General features: G+C 43.0%; 2 protein-coding genes and 1 non-coding gene across 5 annotated transcripts; 2 read left to right on the top strand and 1 right to left on the bottom strand.

The window, feature by feature from the left end:
• Nucleotides 1-12,314: 12,314 nt before the first annotated feature.
• ERVMER34-1 (endogenous retrovirus group MER34 member 1, envelope) lies at nt 12,315-20,097 on the bottom strand. 3 transcript variants are annotated; one of them, XM_054484291.2, is made up of 2 exons: nt 19,964-20,097; nt 12,315-14,965 (listed from the first exon to the last, which is right to left on the bottom strand). In XM_054484291.2, exon 2 carries the CDS (start codon nt 14,534-14,536, stop codon nt 12,845-12,847), a length of 1,692 nt encoding a protein of 563 aa, XP_054340266.2. In that variant the 5' UTR covers nt 14,537-14,965; nt 19,964-20,097; the 3' UTR covers nt 12,315-12,844. The 3 variants fall into 3 exon arrangements, with proteins under 3 accessions (XP_054340266.2, XP_063519776.1, XP_063519777.1); XM_063663706.1 differs by having other exon boundaries at nt 19,744-20,023; XM_063663707.1 differs by lacking the exon at nt 19,964-20,097 and adding an exon at nt 16,975-17,115.
• Nucleotides 16,354-23,168, top strand: LOC134739507 (uncharacterized). The gene is made up of 3 exons (XM_063664400.1): nt 16,354-16,416; nt 20,005-20,457; nt 20,801-23,168. Exons 1-3 carry the CDS (start codon nt 16,354-16,356, stop codon nt 21,014-21,016), a joined length of 732 nt encoding a protein of 243 aa, XP_063520470.1. The 3' UTR covers nt 21,017-23,168.
• Nucleotides 17,158-17,279, top strand: LOC129035974 (small nucleolar RNA SNORA26). The gene has a single exon (XR_008502449.2). It is a non-coding gene; the product is annotated as a small nucleolar RNA SNORA26 (small nucleolar RNA).
• Nucleotides 23,169-23,447: the final 279 nt, after the last annotated feature.

Genomic DNA, 23,447 nt, shown 5'->3' with positions numbered 1-23,447 from the left:
CTCACCTCTAATCTCTGCTTCAAAAGGCTCCACACACAATAACCCTCACAGCAGTATAGCAGTGCTTTGTGCCTCTATCTGTCTGCACACGTGAAAGTTTATAACGGGTAAGAATTGTTAGCAAAATGTAAGTCCTGCTTTCCTTGGAGATGGTAAGAGGAAAAAATAACCACTAAACAAATTCCATTAAAGCAATTACTACAATGCCTTGTATTATAATCCTTAGCACTCTAGTTAATGTTAACTAATTGGGAAAGGACGTTCATAGCCTACCCACTTCCATTAAAATTTTTTTTTTCTTGTCGTAAAATATACATAACACAAAATTTATCTTTTTAACCATTTTCAAGTGTACATTTCCATGGCATTATATAGACTCACAATGTTGTCCAACCACCACCACTTCCATTTCCAGAACTTTTTCATTATCCCAAACTGGAACTCTGTGCCTGTTAAATAATAACTCCCCATTTTCTGCTCCCCCCAGCCCTGGGAATCACTGTTTCTACTTTCTGTCTCTATGAATTTGACTATTCTAGGTAACTTATATAAGTGGAACCATAATAGTATTTGTCCTTTTATGTCTGGTTCATTTCACTCAGCATGATGTTTTCAAGGTTCATCCATGTTGTAACGTGTCAAAATTTTCTTACTTTTTAAGGCTGAATTATATTCCATTGTATGTATTGACCACATTTTGTTTATCCATTCATCTGTTGATGGACATTTGGGTTGTTTCCTCCTTTTGGCTATTGTGAATAATGTTTCTTTGAACACGGGTGTACATGCTGGTGTATTTTATTAGTGGGCTACACAAACCTATTAACCAGAGTTTGCATAATATGAGAAATAGGTTTAAAGTCTCCCCTAAATAAGTGGTTATACAATTTGGTCATACATTAGAATTACTGGGGGTTTTACAAAGTTCCCAGTATCTATGTTGCACCCCTGAAAAATCATGTGACATTACCTGGGAATGGGACCCAGGAATCAGTGTCTTTTGTAAATCTTACCTCATGATTCCACTGTGCAGCCAAGTTTGAGAACTAGTGCCCTAAACAATTGCCTCATAAATATTGTTTCATCTAAGGCTCTTTTCCTTTCCCCACAATCTCTAAACCACACTCAGTTTTCCCATATTTACAAATCCAATTTAGCTGAATTACATTCATTGTCATGTTTTCAAGCTCTTTCCACCAAAGCAGTTACTCATATAATTTAAGCTTAAGGGGAACATCTCAGCTCTGCCTAAAATTATTAAGGAAATGTTTGCTCCTATCAGCAATAGGATGCATATAGTCAAATATGTTTTAAAAATTTAATCTACTAATGAAACTCTAAACACGTTTTAATTGCAGGACTGAGAATTAACTTTTTATTTATTTATTTATTTTGTATTTTTTTGAGATGGAGTCTCGCTCTGTCGCCCAGGCTGGAATGCAGTGGCGTGATCTCGGCTCACTGCAACCTCCGCCTTCAGGGTTCAAGCAATTCTCCCTGCCTCAGGCTTCCGAGTAGCTGGGATTACAGGTGCCCGCCACTACACCTGGCTAATTTTTGTATATTTATAGAGATGGGGTTTTGCCATGTTGGCCAGGCTGGTCTTGAACTCCTGACCTCGGGTGACCCACCCGGTTCGGCCTCCCAAAGTGCTGGGATTACAGGCATGAGCCACCATGCCTGGCCACAAAATTAACTCTTACTAATACAATTACTAAATACTGCCTTGGGAATGTCATGCTAATGTAATTTTATAGGAAAGAAAGAAAAGCATCATTATTTGCAGGTGACACAATTGAAATGCTTAGAAAATTCAAAATAATCAGCTTTTAAAAAGTTCTGAAGGTATACAAATAAGTTAATGGCAAGAAAAAGAGATAATCCTTATATGGGATCCTTGGATAGCCAGTTATACCAGCTGAAAAATAAGAGATCCAATGTATAACAGCCACAAAAATTAAAAGACTTAAAACAAAAGATGCAGTACACATTTATTTGTTTAATCATAAACCATATCGGACAATGCTTCAGAAAGTGGCTTGTAGAACAGGCTGCTTAGGGGATAATCCTGGCTTCCAGCACTTAGTAGCTGTGGGAACTTGGGGAGTTATTTAACCTCTCTGTGCCTGAGTTCATCTATCTATAAACTGGGGAAACAATAGTACCAACTGCATAAGTTTTAGAAGGATTAGATGAGTTTAAAATCTATAGTGCTTAGAACAGTCCCTGCTACAATAGCATCATTTCAGTGTTAGCTTTTAGGTTTATTATGAGGAGTCTTTTGAGAAAGGAATTGACTGCATAGAGGGCTATAGCATATTGTTGAATAGACTGAGTTTTTAGGTGTGAAAGGAGACAGAAAATAAATACACAGTGGATGACTGGGTGTGAAAGAAACAAGTCTGAAGCTTGAGACTAAATATTTTATATATTTGTCCTCCCTATATAATATGAAATTGCATGAATGTGTATAAGATTTTTACATCAATACAACTCCAGTTAAATACAGAGAATGCTAAATATAGTATAAAGGGAATTTATAAAAATTCACAGGGCAAAATAAATGGATTTAAATATAAAAGAATATTTGAACAAGAAGGGCTGTTATCAGCTTTTACAGCCTATTATGCAGCACTTACAAAACAGTAGTGGCATAGTAAATACTACTTCAAGAACTAAGAATCTAGAAACAACTCCAAGTTTAAAGAAAGCAAGAGGAAACATGGCTGTATAAGGTTTTCCAAAACTCAAGGGGATGTACATATATATCCTATGTATACACAATATGTATGTATATACACATACACAATTAGTTTTCTATATACTATACTATATATATATATTTGTGTGTGTATATTTATACACATATATATACATATATACACATATACACACATATATACATATATACACACACATATATATACATATATATACACACACACACACATGACTGTGTCCAACTAATTTTTAAATTTTTAAAAATTTTTACTTTTTGTAGAGACAGAGTCTTGCTACCTTGCCCAGGCTGGTCTTGAACTCTTGGCCTTAAGTGATCCTCCTACTTTGGCCTCCCAAAGTGCTAGGATTACAGGTATGAGCCACCATGGTTGGCCAATGTAGTTGAATAATTGGATAGAAGCTTGAAAAATACTCCAAAGGCCTTAAACATTAAAAAAAATAGGGAACCATTAGAAAACAATTTTTAAAACAAACTATGAAAGAAAAATTAATTTCTTTCTGCTTTGAAGACCTCGGTAGAAACAGACTGGAATATCAGACTGGAATATATATTACAATTTTAAGTATCTGTAAAATGGAACACAAAAGCACAATAACAGAATAGGAAGATTTAAAAATCAAGTATGACCAAAAAATTGATCCATCTCCACTTCCATCCTGGACATGGTGTGTCTTGCTTTAACTTCCGAAATAGCTCCTACTCGAATAGGTTTCTCTGCTTTTACCCTTGCCTTCCTAAAAATCCGCGCTCCACGTGGAAAGCCGAGCAATCCTTTTTAAAGAACTTAATAAGACAGGGTCAACTCTCACACTTAATACTCTCCATTGCCTTCCCAGTGCACTAAAATAAAATCCAAATCCCTACTCATGGTTCGTAAGGTTTCACATGATCACTCACTTTATGCCACTCTACTTCAGCCATTGATATGTCCTGTGCTGGGTCCCACCTGAGTCTTTGTACCAGCTGTTTTCTTTTCTTTTCTTTTCTTTTTTTTCTCTCTCTCTCTCTCTTTCTCTCTTTCTTTTGAGATGGTCTCACTCTTATTGCCCAGGCTGGAGTGCAATGGCACAATCTTGGCTCACTGCAACCCCCGCCTCCCAGGTTCAAGCGATTCTCCTGCCTTAGCCTCCTGAGTAGCTGGGATTACAGGCATGCACCACCACGCCTGGCTAATTTTTTGTATTTTTAGTAGATACGGGTTTCTCCATGTTGGTCAGGCTGGTCTTGAACTCCTGACTTCAGGTGATCCACCCACCTTGGCCTCCCAAAGTGCTTAGGATTACAGGCGTGAGCTACCGCACCCAGCCACTTTTTTTTCCCCCCAAGATGGAGTTTTTTTCTTTCCCCCAGGCTGGAGTGAAATGGCTATCTCAGCTCATTGCAACCTCCGCCCCAGGGGTTGAAGCGATTCTCCTGCCTCAGCCTCCCGAGTAGCTGGGATTATAGGTGCCCACCACCATGCCTGGCTAATTTTTTTGTATTTTTAGTAGAGACAGGGTTTTGCCATGTTGGCCAGGCTGGTCTCGAACTCCTGACCTCAGGTCAACCACCTGCCTTGGTCTCCCAAAGTGCTGGGATTACAGGCGTGAGCCACCATGACCAACCTCTACCAGCAGTTTCTTTTGTCTGGAATGCTCTTCACAATCCCCCATCTTTACAAGACAGGATTCTTCACATGCTTTAGATTCCAGCCTGCATAGTTCTTTCTCTGAGAAGCTTTATCTGAGCCCTCAGTTTAAAGTAATAAAAACAAAGCAAAACAAAGACTAGAGGCTGGGTGTGGTGGCTCACACCTGTAATCCGAGCACTTTGGGAGGCCAAGGCAGGTGGATCACTCAAGCCCACAAGTTGAAGACTAGACTGGGCAACATGGTGAAACCCTGTCTTTACCCACAAAAATACAAAAATTAGCTGGGCATGGTGGTGCACATCTGTAGTCCCAGCTACTTGGGAGGCTGAGGTGGGAGGATTGCTTGATCCCAGGAGGCAGACATCAGAGTGAGCCATGGTTGCCACTGCACTCCAGACTAGGTGACAGAGTGAGACCCTGCCTAAAAACAACAACAAACCTAAAACAAAACCAAAATATATTTCTATATGCCAGGCACTTTCTAACCCTTTACATACAAAACTCAAAATATTCTCACAAGAACCCAATGAGAGAGATTCTATTATCATTCCCATCTTATAGCAAGAAAACTGAATCCCAGCAAAGTTGGGTAAAAATCTCAATATACAGCAAGAAAGTAGCTTATAAGTGCTTTTATTTAATTGCTGTGCTCTGCTGCCTGTACAGGTAGCCTTCCAGCTACTCTCAACCATATCACTGTTTTTATTTTCACTATGGCACTTTTCAAAGTGTGATTTTTAAATTTGTGAATTGTTTGTTTCTATTGATACAATGTCTGTCTTGTTCACTGCTATATGTCCAACACCTAGAACCATGACTAGCACATTGGAAATACTTAATACTCAATTTATACATATATATATACACACACATATATATATACACACATATATATATAGTGTGTTTTTTAGATGGAGTTACACTCTTGTTGCCCAGGCTGGAGTGCAATGGTGCAATCTCGGCTCACTGCAACCTCCTCCCGGGTTCAAGCGATTCTCTCACCTCAGCCTCCCGAGTAGTTGGGATTACAGGCGCCCACCACCATGCCCAACTAATTTTTGTATTTTTAGTAGAGACGGGGTTTCATCATGTTGGCCATGCTGGTCTTGGACTCCTGACCTCAGGTGATCCACCCATCTCGGCCTCCCAAAGTGCTGGGATTACAGGTGTGAGCCACCATGCCAGCCAATTAATATTTTTTGAATGAATGGACGAATAAGTGAAAATTAAGAAATCATTCAACTTGATAAAAATAAAGATTATGAAAGGACCAATTTTATTCCCACTCAAAAGTTCCTACTTTCTTTTAATGCTATGCTGTCTGATGGCTATAGTACCTGCTATCCCTCATTTATTCTAGAGAGGAAAGATAAAATACCAGGTAATGCACCATGCCATTAAGGGACTACAGTATTTCTTCAGATTGGGAAGCCTCCCAAAGGTAATATTTAAACTGAGACCTTAGTGACAATAACTCAAGCCATGTGAAGATGGACACAGGGGAAGTATTCCAGGCAGAGGAACAGCTATAACAAAAGTCTCAAGATAGAACAAACATGGGAAATCGAAGTATCTGATCATATATGGGTTTATGGGCTGTGTAAAGAGTTTGGATTCTATTCTTCAATGATAAGCCCTTGAAGACTTTTCTTATAGAAAGTTATGTGATACTGGTTATGTTTTCTTCTTTTCTTTTCTTTGTTTCTTTTTCTTTCTTTTTTTTTTTTTTGACTGGGTCTCACTGTGTCGCCCAGGCTGGAGTACAGTGGCGTGATCTTGGCTCACTGTAACCTCTGCCTCCGGGTTCAAGCAATTCTCCTGACTCAGCTTCCTGAGCAGCTGGGATTACAGGCGACCGCCACACCTGGCTAATTTTTGTTTTTTTGTTTTTTTTTTTTTTGAGACGGTGTCTCGCTCTGTCACCCAGGCTGGAGTGCAGTGACATGATCTCGGCTCACTGCAACCTCCGCCTCCCTGGTTCAAGCGATTCTCCTGCCTCAGCCTCCTGAGTAGCTGGGACTACAGGTGTGTGCCACCACGCCCAGCTAATTTTTTGTATTTTTAGTAGAGACAGGTTTCACTGTGTTAGCCAGGATGGTCTTGATCTCCTGAACTTTTGATCCACCCCCCTTGGTGTCCCAAATTGCTGGGATTACAGGCATGAGCCACATGCCTGGCCCTCATTTTTGTATTTTTTTGTAGAGTCGGGGTTTCTCCATGTTGGCCCGGCTGGTCTTCAACTCCTGACCTCAAGTGATCCGCCCACCTTGGCCTCCCAAAATGCTGGGTTACAGGCATGAGCCACTGTGCCTGGCCAAGTGATACTGGTTATGTTTTCTAAAGTCCCCATTTGCCTAAAGCACAAAGAATAGATTTTTAGGGGGATAAGATTAAACACAGTAGGTTTCCAAAGTGGCTAGAGGAAGTGGTGGTTTAAAGTGGGGTAATGCTGATAGATTATTCTGACTGTGTTGTGGAAATTGAGTTGAAGGAGCTTGCTGGTTGATTGGATGTGTTGGACAAAAGGGAAAGAAAGGAATAGTGAAAGACCACCTGAGTTTTGGCATGAGCAACTAGGTGGATAGTGTCATTATTCATTGAGATAAGGAAAACTGAAGAATAAGTCTAGGGGAGGGAGCTGAAAGTGAAGTTTGTCCATGCTAAGGTTGAGATGCCTCTTCAGCATCCAAGGGGAGATGACAGATAAGTACAAAGAGACATGAGTTTGGAGTTGAGTAGAGAAATCCAGGTTTGAGATACAGATTTGGGAATCATTGCTAGAGACTCAAGAGAGCCAATTGTGTAGTTCCTGTTTAAGGCCTGGTAGGCTTGAGACCCAGAAACAGCTGAAGGCAAGGGGGAAAGGTCAAATTCACAGGCAGTCAAGCAGGAAGAATTCTCTTCCTCAGGGGAGGGTCAGCCCTCTTATTCTCTTTAGGCCTTCAGCTGATTGGATAAGGCCGACTCACATTAGGGAGATAAATCTGCTTTACTCACTATTCCCATTTAAGTGTTAATTTCATCCCAAAACACTTTTACAGAAACACTCAGAATACTGTTTAATCAAATATCTAGGTGTTCTGTAGCCCAGTCAAGCTGACACAAAAATTAAGCATCACACTGTGATTCAGGGAAGGTGTTTGGAAAGAGGGAGTGGCCAACCATTAAGATTGGCACTGCACGATGTGTTAAGAAATTTATAGACCATTTATTTGGCAAAATGGTTTTTTGAATATCTTTGTAGAAATTATTAGGAAGACAGAAGGTATGAAAGGGCAGAGTATTTCCTTAAGATACATTTCCAGTGAAATTACTCAGCCAATGGAAATGAAATTTTAAATATCCTATTATACATGGTACATTTGCTTCAACCTTTCTGAAGGATAGTTTAATACAGAAAAAAGAAACTCATTGAAAAAGGCAACTAGCTTTAACATACATAAACTATATATGTATATATTTATACATCGTTTAATTTGAGGATGTAAAATACTATTACTTTTTAAAGCTTTTTACTCTGAATTATATATTCGAAAAAAAAATAGTGCAGAGAGATTCCACGTAGCCTTCACCCAAATTCCCCCAAGTGGAAGTCACTATAGCACAAAAACAAAACTAGAAAATTGACATTGAGCTGTGTGTGCCAATATTACATCATTCTATGTCATTTTGTCATGTGTAAATTCATGGAACCATCACAATTCAGATACAGAATTATTATGTCACCACAAAGATCTCACTCAAAAAGTATTATGTCCTAAGGCATTCGTTAGGAAAACAGAAAAAAAAATCATCCACATTTCCTCCCAAACAATTATCTTTATTGCATATATTCCCTCACAGTTGTAATTACTGTATAGCATAATATTTTCTTAACTGTGAATGCACATTTTCTTCACCTTTGACTTTGTGCACCTCTAGGTTTTGAAAGCAAAGCGACCCATGCTGCAGGATTATTGCAGGGTTGTTGCCACCCCTGAAATATTCCTTGTGGTAGTACTGATTGCTGGTTAAGATGGCTACATTTAAATACTCATCTTCTGAAGCTTTCTGTGGAGAAATTAAAAAATATATATCCTGTATAAAGTCATAGATAACAATCAAAAGAATAAAAAGTATTTGTTCTTCAGTAGTCCATCTGTGTAACTATCATTAGAATTGTATGAGGAGGCTAGCCCAATTACTTTTCATGATTTAAGTGAATTTAGCGTTTTCTTGTTTGCTTGTACTTTGTATGTAGATTCTCTAGATGCCAATAATGATGGGTTAACTTTTGAAGAAGTGAATATATATACACATATGTGTATATACCTATATATAAATTGAGAAGATGATTTAACTTTCAAAAACAATGTCTTGACTGAATACTGCAAAGCTAAAGACAAAAAAGCAAATGCTGTATTCTAATTGGTTACTTTGTTTCTCATAAAGGGACAGGTTAGCAATTATGTAACTATGTTATGTAACTAGTTTACACATATAGTAGAGTTTAACAAATAAGCAAATAAATCTTAGATAATAGGAGACAGGTTTCTCAGCAACAGAAAAGTTACAAATAAGCAAGGGGTAAGGTGAGGCTAGAATGAATCCTGTGGTGCTGAATGAGAGTTGCAGATATCAGTATAAACTGGTTTATTTCAATAAACTGTAGGTATAGATGTACAGGTATCTGTGTATACATACAAACATTTCCTAGCTGTGTCCACTGAGGGGGCCTACACAGTGATAACCTAGTAGCAGTAGCAATGAGCACATCTTGTGCCCAGATCTTGGTTTCTAAAACCATTTTTCAGTACAGGGAACAATGGTTTCTTGGGAAAAAAAATCACTGATTCTAGGGCTGGGCAGGAAAAATAAAAGATGAGCTTGCAGCATATTGGAGCACTGGAGAGTAAGGAAGTGCTGAAAAAAAAATAAGGCCAAACAAACAAAAAACACATAGGGAGAGGCATGTCAAAAGGAAAGAGGAACCAATTTTTCAAGAGCTCTCAAAGGCCAAAGCTGCAACACTTTGAGCAACAGTATGATAGTACTGGATTACAACCCAAAGAACAATATATATATCCATGAGTCCACACTGATAAAAAATATTGGATAACAATTTTCCTTAAGCTTCTAATTAATAAATATATCAGGAAATAGGAAGGTAAAACATCTGGTGAGCCTTTGAGCTGGCTAATAAATGTTTTTGCCAACCAACCTATTTTGTGTTCCTTCTGATGCATAACAATGGAAAGAGGATTTTTTTCCCCTATGAGTTTTGAAAATCAGAAATACCTCTGTGTCCATCACTAGTAATGTTGAAACTATTTTCTATAACTTTTCATGCCCTACAAACCTTACTTTAATCCAATATTGTGCAGCTTAACATACCTCAAAATCAGTCATGCTATTTGATGAAACTTTATCCTTTTAATAAGACATTTTCTAACATTCCAATGACTGCCTCTTTATTTCATATTTCCTCTTCACTTTGTATTCATACTTGACATTGTGAAATGAGGACCAGGCCAGGTGCAGTGGCTCACACCTGTAATCCTAGCACTTTGGGAGGCCAAGGCAGGCGGATCACCTGAGGTTGGGAGTTCAAGACCAGCCTGACCAACATGGAGAAACCCCATCTCTACTAAAAATACACAAAATTAGCTGGGCATGGTGGTGCGTGCCTGTAATCCCTGCTACTCAGGAGGCTGAGGCAGGAGGATCACTTGAACCCAGCAGGCGGAGGTTCCAGTGAGCTGAGATTGTGCCACTGCACTCCAGCCTGGGCAACATGAGTGAAACTCCGTCAAAAAAAAGGAAAGAAAGAAAGAAAGAATGAGAGAAAGAAAGAAAAAGAGAGAGAGAGAAAGAAAGGAAAGAAAGAAAGAAAGAACCAAGTATCACAAATACCCAATACTGAAAGTTGCATTATCTTTTAATGGCTTCTCTAGTTTCAATGTATATTGCATAACAAACACAGGAAGTCCTATGTCTTTCAGCTCAAGGAGCCTTTCTCTTGTATCCTATATTGCTGAAAGTTTTTCTTACCTTCTTTTGTGTGTGTCTGTGTGTTGTGTTTTTGGGGGTTTTTTTTTGAGACATAGTTTCGCTCTTGTTGCCTAGGCTGGAGTGCAATGGCGCGATCTCGGCTCACCGCAATCTCCGCCTATTGGATTCAAGTGATCTCTTGCCTCAGCCTCCTGAGTAGCTGGGATTACAGGCATGCACCACCAGGCCTGGCTAATTTTGTATTTTTTTTTTTTAGTAGAGACAGGGTTTCTCCACGTTGGTCAGGCTGGTCTCGAACTCCTGACCTCAGGTGATCTGCCTGCCTTGGCCTCCTAAAGTGCTGGGATTACAGGCATAAGCCACTGCACCCAGCCTACCTTCTTTTGATATCAACATTACTATGAACAATAAACCCATCTATAAGGGTTCTATTGTTCCAGAGTATGAGTTTTCTTTTCTTTATCTTTTTGAGACAGGAGCTCACCCCATCACCCAGGCTGGAGTGCAGTGGCACAATCTTGGCTCACAGCAGCCCCGACCTCCCAGCCTCACGTGATCCTCCCACGTCAGCCTCCTGGGTAGCTGGGACTATAGGTATGTGCCACCACACCTGGCTAATTTTTTGTAGAGACAGGGTTTCGCCATGTTGCCCAGGCTGATTTCCAACTCCTGGGCTCAAGCAATCCACCTGCCTCAGCCTTGCAAAGTGCTGGAATTACAGGCATGAGCCACCACACCCAGTCCGTGTTTTTTTTTGTTGTTGTTTGTTTGTTTGTTTTTGCCACAGAATCTTGCTCTGTTGCCAGGCTGGAATACAGTGGTGCGATCTCGGCTGACTGCAACCTCCGCTTCCTGGGTTCAAGCGATCCTCCTGCCTCAGCCTCCTGAGTGGCTGGGACTACAGGTGCCTGCCACCATGCCCAGCTAATTTTTGTATTTTTGGTAGAGATGGGGTTTCACCATGTTGGCCAGGATGGTCTTGATCTCTTGACCTCGTGATCTGCCCACCTTGGCCTCCCAAAGTGCTGGGATTACAGGCGTGAGCCACCGCACCTGGCCATCCATGTTTTCTTAATGTAACTTGAAATGATTATTCTGTTAATAAATTATCAATCTGCTATGTTCATAAATTTGTTTATGTGCAACCTTAAAAAGGAGGTGAGAATCTCACTGTCCATTCCTCTTACATGTAATCACTTTCAATTGTGAATGGCTTTTCCTGTTTTATTTGCAAATACATACACATATACATATCATTTCACCTTTTTTAAAATAAAAAGTAACATACTAGGCTGGGTGCAGTGACTCACACCTATAATCCCAGTAGTTTGGGAGGCTGAGGTGGGTGCATCATGAGGTCAGGAGACTGAGACCATCCTGGCTAACACGGTGAAACCCCGTCTCTACTAAAAATACAAAAAATTGGTCAGGCGTGGTGGCAGGCGCCTGTAGGCCCAGCTACTCGGGAGGCTGAGGCAGGAGAATGGCATGAACCCAGGGGGCAGAGGTTGCAGTGAGCCGAGATCGAGCCACTGCACTCCAGCCTGGGTGAAAGGGCCAGACTCTGCCTCAAAAAAAAAAAAAAGTAACATACTAGGTACCCTGTTCTGCATCTTGCTATTTTTCAGTAATAGTATAATCTTTAGCAAGCTATCTACCCTTTGAGTTGATTAATCTGTAAAATATGAACACTGAGAGGATTAACTAGAAAGATGCATGTAAGGAACTCACCAGAGGACTGGGCAGAGTGAAGCATTTGATATAATAGATGCCACCTCAACACTCCCTACATCGTACTTCCACCTGCGGCCCATGTCATAAGATGGCTAAAATGCATATCAGACTAACATTCCATTAGACCACTAAAATGCCCATGGGAAGTCAGGAAAGCTCAGATCATACCAGCCTAAATTATTTGTGGCTTTCTCCCTAAAGTAAGTTTTCAGTCAATTCTGATGACTACCCAATATTTATTCTTTGAGACAAATTTAAGGACATAGTCTTGTGTATGTGTACATTAGATTCTTCTACCTTCAACCAAAATCAAGGGAACAAAATTCCCTTATCTATTCAAACACACTCTTTGGTCTATCCAGAAGCCTACAAAGTGCTGTTGGGAGAAACTATCCTGCCCCCAACTTAGTTCCAGTGTTTGGGGGCTTGCAAATTAACAAATCAATAGAAAAACACATTTATTATATATGCATGCAAGAACACTATAAAGAGTAGCTCTCTGAACAGCAAGGGTTAAGGGTTTACAGATCAGCTTAATGGTGTGTGTCTTAAGGCTTCAGGGTGAAACTATGAAAAGTTCTGATAAGGCTTATTTACAATACCTTGGGAGGTCCTAGTGCTAAGTGCTCTTATAAGAGGAACACTCAGAGGAGGGTTTTGGCAGCTGAATTCTCAGTAAGGCCTGCTTTACTCATCAAAGTTTAGCTAAGGCTTTTTATCTGCAGCTGCTGTTTGTTCAGATATTCTCAAAGTAGACTTGTGTCATATTGATGGGTTGTTAGTCCTTTCATTGCCCTATTTGAAACTTGACATGAAGTTTCACTGACAAGGAGCTGTGCTGATTGCTGTGGAGATAAGGCTGGGTTCAGAGGTTGGGAGTTAAGGGATCTGCGAGATTTGCGAAAGACACGAACATAGATTAAAACAAAGATGAATAAGCAGAAAAGAACAATCAAAAGCACATAGCCCCATGATCTGAACCAGTCTCCCACTTTTGCAAATATGCCTTCCCAATCAAGTAACGGTATATTCTTCAGGTTCTCGGATGCTTCGTGGAGACGCTGTATATTAGACTTTATTTCTTCCGAATAATTTATATAGAGGCAACACTGTTTGCCAACAGTTCCACAAGCCGTTTGTCGTTGGGTGGTCGGTATATCCAAGACATGATCCTTTTGGGATGCAGAGGCTAAACTGCTAACTTTTGATTGGTGTGCTTCCAAGGTCTGCTTAGTGGCACTGAATTCCTGTTCCATTGCTTTGGAAATGTTTAGAATTGCCTTTTCTAAATCATAAGTTCCCAAACTTGGAAAAAGGGCCCTTATTGTTGAATTGTCTTTGGGGTTGCAATACAGAGGTGGATCGTCTGTGTCTCGTTGGGTGCATCTATGTGGTGTTACTTTATGAATGAAGGATCTCAGGTTTGTAATTTGGCTAGCATTTAAGGTGAGGTATCTGGTGAGAGAAGGTACAAGATACCCAAGTCCACATCGCCCAGACCATTTAGGTGGAAACCCTTTGTACACCCCATTGCCGCACAAAAAAAAGAGGCCAGAGTTGTTCACAGACAAGGTCAGATTGGAACCTGTGAGCCACCAGGTGGGGGTCTGGTGTCCATCATGACCTTTGTCATTAGTTATGTTGGCATCTGCACATCTCCATTTCCCATGTGCCTCTGTCAGGCCATAAGAGCAAAATAGGTTGCGAAACAGCTGGTACAGAAGGCCTTTGGTTTGGTTTTGGCAGCTATAGAGACAGGTGTCATTACCTGACCAGGTCAATCCAGAATTTCGATCTACCCATTTGTAGTCTTGGGTATTGGGCAGACCAATCAAGGGAACAGCTGAGCTGTTCCAGGTCCGGTTTGTGCAACCTGCAAACCAGGAACATTGTCTAGTGCCTAGGCAAACACTTGTATCATCATAATCATTCCTGGATTCATTTGTAACATCTATAGAGGGCATGAAGATGCCATCTGTAGAATCAAACCATAGTATTTGATTACAGTATTGTTTAGGTATATTACCTAGGAAGGGTCCAGTGCCATTTTTATTTTCTACGCAAAGAGAAAAATTTCCCTCCAATAACCTTACTTGAGCAAAGGATAGACCTTGAGCTTCCATGGAGGCTTCCCAGTGCCGAGTCACTTTACCATAGGAGGAAGTAGAGGGATTCGGTACTTCTGCTTGTGGATACCACACCCTTTCATACATCCATTGTCCAGAATAGGTCCACCAGGTGCTTGCACTGGAAGGAACAAAAACTAGTTCGGGTTGTTCTGCATTATCTAGATGTTCACATAACCAGCAATTAGACTGATTAGTCAAGATAGATAGTGTCCGGAAAACTGGAGCAAGCAGGTGTTGAGGTTGTACTAGAATTGTCAAAAAAGCAGTAAAGGTTAGTTGAAGCAGGGCATAGTTTGAAAGGGAGCCCATAGTGGAGGAACAGAGGGAGAACAGGCTAGGTTAAGACAAGCAAACTCCAGACAACGGAGATTCAATGAAAGGGGAGGGTTTTGTTTAAATTTCTAAGTCAGAGAATTTTCCAGGTCGAGGAGGGAAGATGTTTCAGCTAGTTGGAGATGGAGAGGAAGTTCTTGGTGGGAGATACTGAGTAAAGCTGTCTACTTCATCTGCTCATGGAGCCTGTGAGCAGGTGCTGAAATTCCTTAATTTGAGGTAACCCATAGGCTTGGCCTTCCAGTTGTCATGTGATGATCTCAATCTAGCTTGCTGTGGCTTGTACAAATTCAGGAATTTTATTTTGATGACTATGTAGGTGGTTAGCAGTACTTCACAAAGTCTCTTCTTTTTCCAGGGAGGTTACATCTTTTCTTCTAAAAACTTTGAGATATACTTGATCACCTGGTTGAAAAGATGGCAGGGTCTATTAGTGAAAACCACACATTTTTACCTGTTGAAAATATGCTCCAAGTATACTAATTATTGTATATAATTAGTCACAGTTTTGAATTGTTCACTGAAGTCCCCACAATGCGCATTCAATCTATGAAAGTTTTAGAGATGCCAGTAGGCACAGAGTAGCCAAAAACTATTTCAAAAGCAGTTAGTCCTCCTATTTGGAGTATTCCAGACCTTTTTTGTTTGTTTCTTATTTTTTGTAGAGATGGGGATCTCACTTTGTTGCCCAGGCTGGTCTTGAACCCCTGGCCTCAACTGATCATCCTGTCTCAGCCTCCCAAAGTGTTGGGATTACAGCCATGAGCCACCATACCGGTCAGTATTCCAGATCTTTATAAGGACCAAGGGTAATGCTTCTGGCCGTCTGAGTCCAGTTTATTGACAGATTTTTTCCTAGAGTTCATTTTATGTTTAGATTTTTATGTTTCACTTGCCTTGAGGATTGAGGATAGTAGGGGGTATACAATTTTAATGAATATCCAAGAGTTTTGCAAGCAACTGATTTAATTCTGCTGTAAAGTGAGTTCCTTTATCTGATTCAATTCATAAAGGAATGCCAAAACAAGAAATAATCTCAGTTGTTAGTTTCTTTTCCACTGTTATGGCCTTAGCACATCTAGTTGGATAGCACAGTCCATCCATTAAACATGCAGTGAGAACAGTCTAAGACTGGAGACAAATCTATAAAGTCCATTTAGAGTACCATGAAAGGCAGTGTGGGTCTTGGAAGACTCTTTGCAGTATGCTTACCATCTCTAGAGTCTTGGTGAGATTTACAAGTACTGCACTGGGAAATAATTTGATCAGAAATGCTATGGATGCCAAGGGCCAACTGTCTTTTGGCTCTTTTTGGCTCTTTTGATCATCCTATTCACACATATGTAAATACCTTAACATTTTCTGTATACTAATTATGTTCTGACATTTGGAAAACCTTTCCAGCTGAGGGCTGGGCACAGTGGGACACACCTGTAATCCCAGCACTTTGGGAGGCTGAGATGGATGGATCACTTGAGGCCAGGGGTTCAAGAACAGCCTGGCCAACATGGCGAAACCCCACCTCTACTAAAAATACAAAAATTAGCTGGGCATAGTGGTGTGCGCCTGTGGTCCCAGCTACTCGGGAAACTGAGGGAGGAGAATCTCTTGAACCCAGGAGGTGGAGATTCCAGTGACCCAAGATAACGCCACTGCACTCCAGCCTGGGTGACAGAGTGAGACTCTAAAAAACAAAACCAAAAACAAACAAACAAAAAACCTTTCCAGCTGAGGAGACTACCTTTCTTGGGGGCTAGCCAATTCTCAGAGATAACAAAGGGCCAACCAGGAGCATGACTTTGATATACAAACTAATCAATCCAGAGCCATACCTCCTCTATCTGGCCCTTACACACGTAAGCAATTATTTGCCTGCCTTAATCATCCCAGGGCCAAGTGCTATGCAACTAGGGGACAACCTCTACAGTTTGAAATCCATTGAAATTATTCAAACTAGCCAAGCCTAAGCTGTTCACCCTGCCCTGCCTCTTCTTTCCCATGGAGGTTAACCCATACATCCCTGGCCTTGAGTGGAATAAAATGACCCAGGCCACAAGCACATGACCAGTGGGACTGGAGGGTTCCTTGGTGCGTTTGTCACCAAGGCCCAAATCTGGCTCTCTTAACAGAAAGGCAATTGACACCCATGGGCTCACTTAGCAAAACAGCTGCTTCTAACGGGGATTGCAGACTTAAAGAAACTGAGATGCAGCCGGGTGCAGTGGCTCACGCCTGTAATCCCAACACTTTGGGAGGTCAAGGCGGGCGGATCACCTGAGGTTAGGAGTTCGAGCCCAGCCTGACCAACATGGAGAAACCCCGTCTCTACTAAAAATATAAAATTAGCCAGGCGTGGGGGCATATGCCTGTAATCCCAGCTACTCGGGAGGCTGAGGCAGGAGAATCGCATGAACCTGGGAGGTGGAGGTTGCAGTGAGCCGAGATTGTGCCATTACACTCCAGCCTGGGCAACAAGAGGGAAACTCCATCTCAAAAAAGAAACTGAGATTCATGAGCTGTGGACCAGGGAGCAGTGCAGGGAGTAGTAGCAAACCCTGTAAAAAAAAAAAAAAAAAATCTTTAATCACCCTTTCTTGTGCCCCTTTTAAGGTTGACACGTGCATTAAGCAGAAGGGTTAAGTGAGTCTCCATAAAATCCAGAGAAGAGAATGTAAAGCTCCTCTTTGGAGGAGCTGGACTCCTGTCTGGAGTCACAGCTGAACAAATTCCTTACAGTTTAAGCACAATTGTGATATTTTTACATATCACATATGATGCCTTCAAACTTAACCTTAGCTTTGACAGTGCATTAAAACCAAGTGTTGGTATTTGACACTGTAGGCAGTAATGGCCCAGCAGAATAGTATAAAGACTACTTTCACCTGAGAACATCTGAAGACTGGCTGACTCTGGTCATAATGCCTCCCGGAACCAGATTTCAATGGGTACGGACATTTGAACTGTTACCTACTTAGGCCATGGAATGTCTCAAATTACTAAAACTCACCCGCAAAGGCCTTGCGTCACTTGCGTTCATCCTGATCTCAAAGGCAGGTGTGCACACTTAGCAGCTGGCTGTTGCTGCCAGTGGATTCCCAGTTGTGCTGCCTTTGCCTAACCTCTACGTGCTCTCCCAGGCACAACTACAGAAACCTTTACTGAGATATTGAAATTAGCATTAACCACCCCACACACCTGTTTTTATTTACTCAGTTTTGACAAGCCTTTCTGTGTATATTGCTGTGAAAACAATGAGATAGCTGTGGGTATTCTAGGACAACTTTCTTCCTCTCAGGTAAGTTCCATAGCATATTTTTTTTTTCTTTTTTTTCCTTGGAGACAGGGTCTCACTCTGTTGCCTAAGCTGGAATGCAGTGGTACAAGCATGGCTCACTGCAGCATCGAACACCTGGGCTCAAGAGATCCTCCCACCTCAGTCTCCCCTGTAGCTGGGACTACAGGCATGCACCACCATACCTGGCTTCTTTTTTTTTTTTTTTTTTTTTTAATTATTTTTAATAGAGACAAGGTCTGGCCATGTTGCCCAGGGTGGTTTCAAACTTCTAAGCTCAAGCAATCCTCTCATCTTGGCATCCCAAAGTGCTAGTATTACAGGTGTGAGCCACCATGCCCAGCCTCATAGCATATTTTTCATGTCAGTTGGATCCTGTGGCGTCAGGCATGCTCCTACGCCTATGTAGTGACCTCAGCTGCCACCCTAATTGACAAAGCCATTAACCTTACAATAGGTTCTCTTATTTACCTTTGTTTCCCATTCTGTGTCAGCTCTTACAGTTCCATAAAAGAGTGCCTTTCTACTTGACAGACCAACCCCTCCTCATCTTGCAACTCTGTAATGCTCTAAACCTATACCTCTCCCTGATGGAGAACCCCACTCCCCATCACATGATTGCCTTACAGTCACAGAGTTGGCTTCTAAACCACAAGAAGACCTCTTAAGACACTCCCTTGAGCCATCCACACTTACTCTGGACCGGGTGTGGTGGCTCACACCTGTAATCCCAGCACTTTGGGAGGCCGAGGTAGGCAGATCACCTGAGGTCAGGAGTTTGAGATCAGCCTGGCCAACATGGCGAAACCCCATCTCTACTAAAAAATACAAAAATTAGCCAGCGTGGTGGCTTGTGCATGTCTTCCCAGCTACTTGGGGGATCACTTGAACCCAGGAGGTGGAGGTTGCAGTGAGCCGAGATGGCAGCCTGGGTGACAGAGCAAGGCTCTGTCTTAAGCAAACAAACAAAAACAGACTTACTCTGTCCTGTGACAACTCTTATAATCAAAATTCTCAGAAAGATAATAACCTGCTATGACATAGTGAGCTTGTACACTGGCGAAAGAGAAAACGTACACTACTTACACTGACTAGGTATATACCCTGGGACTCTGCCATGTCCTTGGCAGTTTGGAAGCCCCATAGATGATGATGATGATTATTTGAGATGGAATTCTTCTTCTTATTATTATTAATTGAGATGGAATCTCACTCTGTTGCTTGGGCTGGAGTGCAGTGGTGTGATCTCTGCTCACTGCAACCTCTGCTTCCCGGGTTCAAGCAATTCTCCTGCCTCAGCCTCCCGGGTAGCTGGAATTACAGGCATGCACCACCACGCCTGGCTAATTTTTGAATGTTGAGTAGAGATGGGGTTTCACCATGTTGGCCAGGTAGGTCTCGAACTCCCGACCTCAGGCGATCCACCCACCTCGGCCTCCCAAAGTGTTGGGATCACGGGCGTGAGCCACTGCGCCCTACCCCCCCATAGACTCTCGACCTCAGCAGATACTCCCATCACCCATGGGCATATAACTGTTATCCTATTACAGGCTATTTATTTTCCTACATAAATTGTTACTGTTCATTGCGCAACACTTAGGAAACTGATAGAGTATCTTTATGGAATTGTAGGGCTGAGAAAGCTGCTAAATGGGCAGGCAAAAATGGACCCCCTGTCTCTCCTCCACCCAGCTTGCGACCCTCCTCTTATCTCTGACTCACGTTCATTGTCGGGCAAATGCCCCACAACCTAAAACAGACATGGCTACCAAAGGGGGCCAAGCAGTTATGCGATGGATTAGACATGGGACCAAATGGACTTCTTTAGCCACTGTGCTCACAAAGGGGAGACATAGGAGAGGCTCAGGAAAAAATAAAGCGTTATACTCACAAGTCCTAAAGACAGGAACCATGCCAACCATACAGGGCCACATGGGAAAGGCACCAGCATGGTCAATAGGCAGAAGACCATCGTGAGGGAAAGGTTCAGAGCACGGCCTCTATTGCCTTCCTGTTAAGCGAGCGGGATTCAGACACCAGGAACCTTCCGGTCCCACTGGCCACGTGCTCGGGGCTGGGTAATTTCCTCCCGCTCAAGGGTAGGAACATACCTGCGCTTAAAACTGAGGCTACCGCACCTCCGCAAACGTAGACGACGAACTCCTGGAGCCCAAGGTCGGCCGGGGTTGGGTTCCTGTTGCCGCACGCGTGGCCCGCCCGAAACCCGCTACAAAGTAGCGGCGTGTCCGCCCTAGGGAGGCAAAGCGCAAACTTGTTACGGCGCCCGGACCCGCCCCGGGATTCTCCCAGCGGCTCCGCAGGACGCAGCGCCTGTGCCTCGCGCGGCCCTGGGACTGGCACGGCCGTCCGCCCCCTGGGCCACCGAGGGCTGCTCTACCCCTCCGTTCTGGCCGCGGGCAACAGAGGAGCTCGGGGCGGGCAAAGCTCGAGGGGACACGGGTCGAGCCCAGACCCTGCCTGGGAGCCCTCCCCGCCGGAAACCAAAGGGCAGAAACGCACTCACAGTGCAACTCCGAGGGACAAACTGGCCGACGATCGCCGCCAGGCCAGAGGACCAAGAGGAAGGCGCGCGGCGGGAACTGAAGTGAGCGGGGACACACAAGGGCTGGGAAGATCCTGGGTTGGGGCGGAGCGGGGCTGGGAAGGTCCTGGGTTGGGGCGGGGCGGGGCACCGCAGGGCGGACAGCCGGATTCAGGCACCAGGAACCCACCGGTCCCACTGGCCAGGTGCTCCGAGCTGGGTAATTTTCTCCCGCTCAAGACTAGGAACAGACCCGCGCTTTCGGCGCAGGGAAGACTCTGGGCGGGGGCGGGGCTGGGAGGAGGGCCGCGGGGCAGGCAGCCAATCCCAGGAAACTTTGGGACGAGGGCAGGACCGGGGCTGGACGGGCCAGGCCATTGGCCACCTGTGTCCTCTGCCTGCCTAGGTCTGGCTTCCTAGGTCTGGCTTCCTAGGTCTGGCGGGTGAGACACAAGGCGAGCCTGCACGAAGCATCCTTCGAACCTCAGGTACCCTGGGCAGGAGAATCGGCTTCTTCAGGCACCCTGCTGGGCGTTGGCCCTCGTCGATCTGGTTCTCTCAGCCCCTCGGTTTCTCCCCTGGGGAGCCTTCGCGATTACCCTCTCCTCCCCTTGGCGCCTAGGCTCTCAGTCACGCCACCGCCTAGAGCCCTGAGCTGCTATTTATGCAGCGTTTTTATTCACTTAGGTATTCAGCACGGCTTCATCAGGTGTGTACTCTGTGCCAGGCAATCTTCTAATCCTTAAATGGACGAAATAAAGGCCTCCCTTGGACTGACATTTTTAATGGAGAACAAAAACTCATAATGAAATATAAAAATATTAAGGTTATAAGAGCTAAGGGAAAAAACATGTGTTACAACTTGAAAATACAAAAATAGCAAATCATCTTTCTCTGTGAACGAATGAAACCCCTCTGATTGTAAGAAACAAAGAAACAAAACTCATCATGACTGGTGTTCTGCAGTCTTTGGAAAATACGTTTTACTGTAGAAATGACTAAATGCGATGAAAGACTCTTTACCAGAAGCAGTGGCTGGTTGGCGCCTGTATGCCTGAGGAGCACCCTATTTTGGTCCATGTTTGATAAAGCAGAAGAGACCTAAAGATACAAGGGGCGGCCGGGCGCGGTGGCTCACGCCTGTAATCCCAGCACTTTGGGAGGCCGAGGTGGGCAGATCATCTGAGATCGGGAGTTCGAGACCAACCCGACCAACATGGAGAAACCCCGTCTATACTAAACATACAAAATTAGCCGGTCATAGTGGCGCATGCCTGTAATGCCAGCTACTCGGGAGGCTGAGGCAGGAAAATCGCTTGAGGCAGAGGTTGCAGTGAACCGAGACTGCGCTATTGCACTCCAGCCTGGGCAACAAGAGCCAAACTCTGTCTCAAAAACAAACAAACAAACAAACAAAACGACAAGGGCCATCGCTCTGGGGCGTGGAACACGTGGTCCGCAGTTGGGATACTAACTGTTGTATGGGTGGGGGAGTGGTCCTCAAACCCTGGAGCTTCTCAGTCCCTGCCTCTTTCAACCTCTAAATGGGCCCACTGCTTTTCCCTTCCCACTGTTCTGCTGGCTGGAGCACCCCCAACACCAGCAGCGCTGCTCCCAACCCTCTGGTCTGGGCTCTGCCAACCCCACGGGTCTAAGCTCTCCCCAGGCCATTATTTTTTGTCTCCTCTTTCTTCATTGAGGTCCTCTCTCTGTCTTTTGCTCTTGTGCCTGGCTCAAGACATGGGTTTAACCACTGTTTATACTACCCCTTACTAATGTTGACTCACTACCCCATATCTTTTTCTTTTTTCTTTTCCAAGTAGCACTCTTTGAGATGTCTTTTACTGATGTTTCTTTGCACGTTGTTTTTACATGCATTACAGTGTAATGAACATATCCATCCACTGAAATAACATTATTCTCAACTACGCAAAAGCAAGCAATACTCTTAGAAGAATCCTTTCTGCATATGTCTTTAGACACTTTTACATTCATAACACTGTGGTCACTACCCCATTTCTATGTTTAAGTAACTTGACTTTTTCTCCTCCCTTTCTCTACCAATTAAATTCACATTTTATTTTACCGCAAGCTACTTTTACCTAGTAGAGTGTCTATGTTTTTCTGTAAGATTGAGTAAGGCCAGAGATGAGGAGAATAGTGATTGTGAAGTAAAATGAAAGATATACTCAATTCTTGGGAGCAATAGCCTGGTTGTTGGGATATGTTTATTCATTTATAAAACTAATGAGAACCTACCATATGTCAAGCACTGTAGTAGACCTGAGAGACAATAGTGAATAAAACCCCAAATCAAGGACCTTGCCCTTGTGGAACTTTTAGTATAGTATATAGAACAGACATTGATACACGAATCATGTAAAAATGTAAAATTACCACTTAAGAGCTGGAGTGGTGGTGTCAGGGACCTAGCTGTGAGTTTGAGGGAAGGATGATTAAGCACAAAATTGAAGATCATTTTATAAAGCAAAAGAGTGGAGCTTGGGGTATAGATAGAGGAAAGAGGATGTACAGTGTGTGTGCAGGGCTGCCGTGACTTTCTACACAAAAAGCCAAGGGGTGAGGTGGGGTGGAGAGAGATATAGGATAAGGCATGATATAATCTGGGCTACAGAGGGGCTGTGGCTGGAGATGCTGGTGACTGCCAGACCATGCTGGATTTTGTAGACCATGTTTAAAATGTCCATAAATGATGCTCATTAATAATGTGTTGTATAAATGCATGTCAATAAAAGTTGATGTTTGCAAGACCAGCATGTGTTCAGGCCAGCATGTTCACAGCTAATAATAGCTAACCATTATTGCACACTTATTTCATTCTTTGCACTCCTTTAACTGCTCTATATAGATTATCTCATTTAATTTTTCCAGCTACTGTACCCAATAGGCATGATTAAATTCCTCATTTTAGGCAGAGCGTGGTGGCTCACACCGGTAATTTCAGTGTTTAGGAGACCGATGTAGGAGGATCACTTGAGGCCAGGAGTTCAAGACCAGCCTGAGAAAAATTAGCCTGTTGTGGTGGCATGTGC

The sequence above is a fragment of the Pongo pygmaeus genome, chromosome 3 (assembly GCF_028885625.2).
Source record: "Pongo pygmaeus isolate AG05252 chromosome 3, NHGRI_mPonPyg2-v2.0_pri, whole genome shotgun sequence".
Classification (NCBI taxonomy): Eukaryota; Metazoa; Chordata; class Mammalia; order Primates; family Hominidae; genus Pongo; species Pongo pygmaeus.
This window is presented reverse-complemented; position numbering and strand designations above follow the sequence as displayed.